The sequence below is a fragment of the Haemorhous mexicanus genome, chromosome 2 (genome assembly GCF_027477595.1).
Source record: "Haemorhous mexicanus isolate bHaeMex1 chromosome 2, bHaeMex1.pri, whole genome shotgun sequence".
Taxonomy (NCBI): domain Eukaryota; kingdom Metazoa; phylum Chordata; class Aves; order Passeriformes; family Fringillidae; genus Haemorhous; species Haemorhous mexicanus.
In genome coordinates this window covers 97,098,398-97,104,039 of record NC_082342.1, presented here as the reverse complement: position 1 = coordinate 97,104,039, position 5,642 = coordinate 97,098,398, and the positions used below count along the sequence as shown (strand labels likewise).

The following is a 5,642-nucleotide window of genomic DNA, read 5'->3' as shown; positions in this document are numbered from 1 at the left end:
GGGGCTCCGGAGAAATCTCCAGAACGAAGTCCCGCAATAAAGGCATGTTTACCTGCCACTCGCACGGCTGCGGGAGCGGGGCGGACAGCCTGGGCCGCCTCAGCCCCCCTAAATACTGCTCGACGGTCGTCTCAGTGATGGGCGCGCCCATGGGACGGGGCGGCCCGCGGCGGCCCGCGGCTCCAGGGCTCCCTGCGGCGGTGCCCGGCGGGGACGGAGGGCTGGCCGGGGCCGAGGGGTGTCCCCGCCTCGGGGGCGCCCTCGGGGGCCGCGGCCTCGACCCGCCCCTGCCGAACGCGGCGCGCCCCGGCGCACGTCACCGCTCGGCGCGCGCCATATGCAAATGAGCGCCCGCCGGCGCGCCCCCATTGGCCGCCGTCAGGCGATTTAAGGCGGGCTCGGCGCGCGCCGTATGGCTGCTGCGCCGCTCGCCCGCGCGCCCGGCGGCTCCTCCTCCCGAGCCGGCCCCGTCCCGGCCCTGCCCGGCCCGTCCCGCCCGGGCCGCGGGAGGGAGACCACCGCCAGCAAATTGCTGTGCCGCCGGCCCCGGCCGCCGGGCTCGGCGCGTGTTTTGGTTGGGCTCCTTCCCCCACCCCCTCCCTCCCCCGATCCTCCTCCTGCATTTTTTTTTTTTTTTCAGTTAACGTTGAAATACTTTTTTTTTTTTCCGCCTCCTTTTCGCGTGGCGGTGGGTTCTCCTCTCTTCTTCTCCGTTCACCTGCGATCAGCGGATGCAAGTCACACACGCTCCCTCCCCTCCCTCCCTCTCTCTCTCCAAGTTAGCAGCAAAGAACAAAAAAAAAATAGCTCCCTTAAGGATAAGAGCGGGAGCGGAGGGGTGTGCGCGCGTCTGCCGGGGAGCGCCGGCGAGCGGAGGACACCGCCGACGGCTCCGCACACTCCTCCCGCCGCGCCAAGTGAAGCAGCAAGTTTGCCGTGCACCTGTTTGAGCAGCTCGAACCCCCGTCGCCGCCGAGCCCCGAAAGTGATTTGCGAAAGGGAGAAAGTTTTTCGCCGGCAGGGTCGCCGATCGCTCTCCTCGCGGTTTTCTTCTCCTCCTCTTTTTTTTTTTTTCTTTTTTTTTTTTTTTTTTTTTTTTTTTCCACGGCGGTCGCTACCTAGATACTAACGGGTTTCTCCTCGCTCGCTCCCCGGCCTCCCGGGCTCCTCTATGTCTGATTCATTTTTCACGTCTGGCACCGGTGGAAAATAAAAAAGCTATTTGAATGTACAGCATGATGATGGAGACGGACTTGCACTCCCCTGGCGGAGCCCAGGCCCCCACGAACCTCTCGGGGCAGACCGGAGCGGGAGGCGGCGGAGGCGGCGGCGGCGGCGGCGGGGGAAACAAAGCGAACCAGGACCGGGTCAAGAGACCCATGAACGCCTTCATGGTGTGGTCGCGGGGCCAGCGGCGGAAGATGGCCCAGGAGAACCCCAAAATGCACAACTCGGAGATCAGCAAGCGCTTGGGGGCCGAGTGGAAAGTCATGTCGGAGGCCGAGAAGAGACCGTTCATCGACGAGGCGAAGCGGCTGCGAGCGCTGCACATGAAGGAGCACCCGGATTATAAATACCGGCCCCGGCGGAAGACCAAGACCCTGCTCAAGAAGGACAAGTACTCGCTGGCCGGGGGGCTGCTGAGCGCCGGCTCGGCCGGGGGAGGCCCGGCCGGCGTCGGCGTGGGCATGGGCGTCGGCGTCAGCCCGGGCGGCGTCGGGCAGCGGCTAGAGAGCCCCGGCGGCACGGCCAGCGGCGGCTACGCGCACATGAACGGCTGGGCCAACGGCGCCTACCCGGGCTCGGTGGCGGCGGCGGCGGCGGCGGCGGCGATGATGCAGGAGGCGCAGCTCGCCTACAGCCAGCACCCGGGCAGCGGGGGGCACCCGCACCACCCGCACCCACACCACCCGCACCACCCGCACAACCCGCAGCCCATGCACCGCTACGACATGGGTGCCCTGCAGTACAGCCCCATCTCCAACTCGCAGGGCTACATGAGCGCCTCGCCCTCGGGCTACGGCGCCCTGCCCTACGGCTCCCAGCCCCACCAGAACTCGGCGGCGGCGGCGGCGGCAGCGGCAGCGGCGGCGGCCGCCTCCTCGGGTGCGCTGGGCGCCCTGGGCTCGCTGGTGAAGTCGGAACCCAGCGTGAGCCCGCCCGTCACCTCTCACTCGCGGGCCCCGTGCCCCGGGGACCTGCGGGAGATGATCAGCATGTACTTACCGGCCGGGGAAGGCGGGGATCCGGCGGCCGCTGCCGCCCAGAGCCGGCTCCACTCCCTGCCCCAGCACTACCAGAGCGCCAGCACGGGGGTGAACGGCACCGTTCCCTTGACGCATATCTGAGCCCCCGCCAGCACCGGAGCGCCGGAGGGAGGCACGGACGCGGGCACCGGCTCGGCCACCGCCCCCGGCCCCGGGCCGGCCTGCAGGACTGCGCGCCCCGCCGCTGCCACCGCACGCTCAGCCCCGGCCGCCTGCCCGCGCCCCGGCCCCGCGCCGCTCCTGCCCCGCTCCCAAGTTCCCCCCCTCTTATTTTTGCCTCTCGCGCCCCTTCCCTCCCGCCCTCCCCCGCCTCTCTTTTTTTTTTTTCTTTCTTCCTCCCTTTTTGTACAGAAATGTTTTGATGTTCTTGTAATAATAATAATAAATAATAATAATAATAACGAGAGAGAAAAAAGGTAACGGTTGCTTTACTTACCTTTTTTTTAGAAGAACTAGTTTATGAAACTGGTTTTAGACTGAACTTCTGTGTTTTATCGAGACTTTTTGTACAGTATTTATCATTCACCCAAGGGACATAGAGTGTTTGTTTGCGAAAGAGGAGAAAGAAAGAGAGAAAGGGGGGAAACGGCGGCGAAAAGAAAAAATACCAATAATAAACACACAAAATTGTAGGTGATGCCAACTTTTATACCGCGCGGAATCGCTACGATTTCAGTCACGGACCGCTTCTTGCGAAGATTTTTTTATTGACTAATTAACTCGAAGTTGATGAGGAAAAGGTTCTCATTTATTACTCATGTACTAAGACAAATCCAAAAGAACACTTAAAAGTTTTTTGTAGATATTCTCAAGGGGTTTTTGGGCCGGGGTTGGGGGTTTTTTTCGTTACTTGTTTGTTTATTTATAAAACTTTTTGTTTTGTTTTGGAAGCTCCATTTTTTTTCTGGGGTTCGTAAAACTTTATTGTATCTGGATATTTTTGTTTGTTTGTTTTCTCTTTGATTTTGTTTTCTTTCTGTATCATTTCTTGTAAATGCATTGTGAAATATTTTTTATTTAGGAGGTACGAAGGAAATCAGATTGTGTATATAGTTTACTAAAAAGCCTTTCTGCTAAACGGAAATTCTAAGGATGCGGTCCTTTTTTTTTTTTTTTTCCCTGTTTTGATTAAATAAATTTCAAAGCGGAAAAAGTCACCTGTATAAAAAGGAAAGCTAACTAGCGAACATAGTGTTTACCATGGTAAACCTGGAAACACAGCAGGGGAACCTAGGTTTTGGGAAGGAAGTTTCAAGCAGCAGCGGCAAACAGAATGAAGTGCAATCTGCAGTAAATGTCGATGTTCCCTAACCTGTGTAAATCAGAAGGGGCGAAGGTAGATTTATTTTAATACTCGTTCCCTACTGTAAGGGAAGACAGTTTACTGCGGTACTCTTCTAGCCGTGAAGGTTCATTTTGTGGATTTTATGGCTGGGCTGGTGGTCCGGACCTTGCCAGAGCCTTGACTTTTCCCCTGGGGGGTGATCGGGCGCTGCCTGCCCCTCTCGGCTCGGGCCCCCACTCGGCCGGGAGTTCCCGGGGGACACCCACCTCCCCGGGAAACGACAGGACAGCGTCCAGCGCGGCACTTCCCCTCTAATTAACACCATGGAAAGTGAAAGCGCTTCATTTTGCGCGTCCCGAAAAGAAAAGCCACCTCTAAACCTCACGCCCGAAAAGCAGTCCCATCCACCCGGAGCATTCCGGGGGGCGAGCGGGGAGCGGCGGGGTCACACCCTTCTCCCCCTTCCCCATACCCCCGCCCCCCATTTTTAGCGACTGTTGCGAAAGCTGTCGAGCAAAACTATGCGTGTCATTTCATTACAGAATGTTGTTTAATGCTTTGAGATCTAATTTAATTATTTTCTAGCTATTGAGAGATACTTTTCTATATGTTAGAATTAAAAGTTTGCTGTAAACTACTGTAGCAAATGAATTTTTAAAGTAGTCATAGCTGCTTAAAAAAAAGGAAAAATAATTAACTTCCAGGACTTCAGTGTCGATCCCAGCAGGCTGTAGGACTGTTCATCTTTTAGCACTGGTGAATAAGTGCTGCAAACGTCCAGGAGTGGGGAAGTTTTAGTTAGCTAATGAGGAACGGATTTGGTCCGTCTTAGAGAATGCACTTCTATAATGCTGACATGTCAATTGACATACATAACTCTTAGGACTCCTGTTGATAATTTTGTATAAATTACTCATAATGAACACAAAATTTTCATGGAAGCTGTCCATTGATTTCAGCCCAAACTTTTTTTTTTTTCCTTTTCTTTTCTTAACTATTCCAGCCTTTATTAAAATGGAGGAGTGTGCGGGTTCAGACAGTCAGCATACGACTTTTGGAAATGCTCAGCGACCAAAGAGTGCATACAGAAAGCAGGAACCTGTGGGAAACTTTCTGCGGTGTTGATCACCTCCAGCCAAACGCAGTCTTAGATGAAATTTTAAAAATAGCTGTACCTTTCGGTATGCAGATTAAGCTGGTTACCTGTTGAACTGTTTCTTGTTGTCCTTCATGTGCATGTACTCGTAAACATCTGTGCACACCATAGATAGCATGGTGCTCAAGAGAAGTGTGAGTCTGTGTGACATGTGCACTTGCAGACACATATATGTCTGATGCACCCTTGTTACGTGCCTTTTTCTTTAAGGGTCAAAGCTACTGAAAATCACATTTAATGAAAATGTAGAATAGAAAAACCCCAGCGAGACGATCCTGTATCGCTGACCACGACTGATGGAACAGGATTGGAGCTGTCAAGGGAGAAAAGCAAACAAACATCTGTTCATTTGCGTCCAAACAGCAGAAATACTGTGGGGAAGTGCTTTTTTAAAAAAGAAAAAAGAAAGAAAGAAAGAAAGAAAGAAAGAAAGAAAGAAAGAAAGAAAGAAAGAAAGAAAGAAATATAACTGTCTAAATTAGCTCCTTTTAATGAGTTTTCCCTCCAACCATCACAATTTAGCGGCTCAATGGCGTTATGCCTAGGATAATAGGAATACCTGCACTTTCAACACAAGGGGATTAAAGAGACCCAATGTCGTCTATATTCAAATAAGCTTCAAAGACTCTCAGCCCGCCTTTCAATGTAATGCAGTTCGCTCTGCAAATGTCCACCCCCCCAAAAAAAAAACCCAAAAAGTAAACCTTCACAATAAAACCCAAAACAAAACAAACAAAAGAAAAAAAAAAACCAAACAAAAAACCCTAACAACCAAAAAAACACCAAAACCCCCACCATCTCCACGAAATACCACACAACTATCCACCCGTCCCACCCCCTTGAGACACCATCGGGGAGTCAAGAATTTTTTTGGTGTTCGCGGTCTATTGGTTGGTTTGGCAGTTCGGTTTAATTTGAATTAAACTTACGTTTG

The 5,642-nt window shown here is 53.3% G+C and overlaps 1 protein-coding gene across 1 annotated transcript; it reads left to right on the top strand.

Annotated features, from left to right (window-relative positions):
- Positions 1 to 1,226: 1,226 nt before the first annotated feature.
- Positions 1,227 to 2,348, top strand: SOX1 (SRY-box transcription factor 1). Its single transcript, XM_059840391.1, has one exon. It carries the CDS (start codon positions 1,227 to 1,229, stop codon positions 2,346 to 2,348), a length of 1,122 nt encoding a protein of 373 aa, XP_059696374.1.
- Positions 2,349 to 5,642: the final 3,294 nt, after the last annotated feature.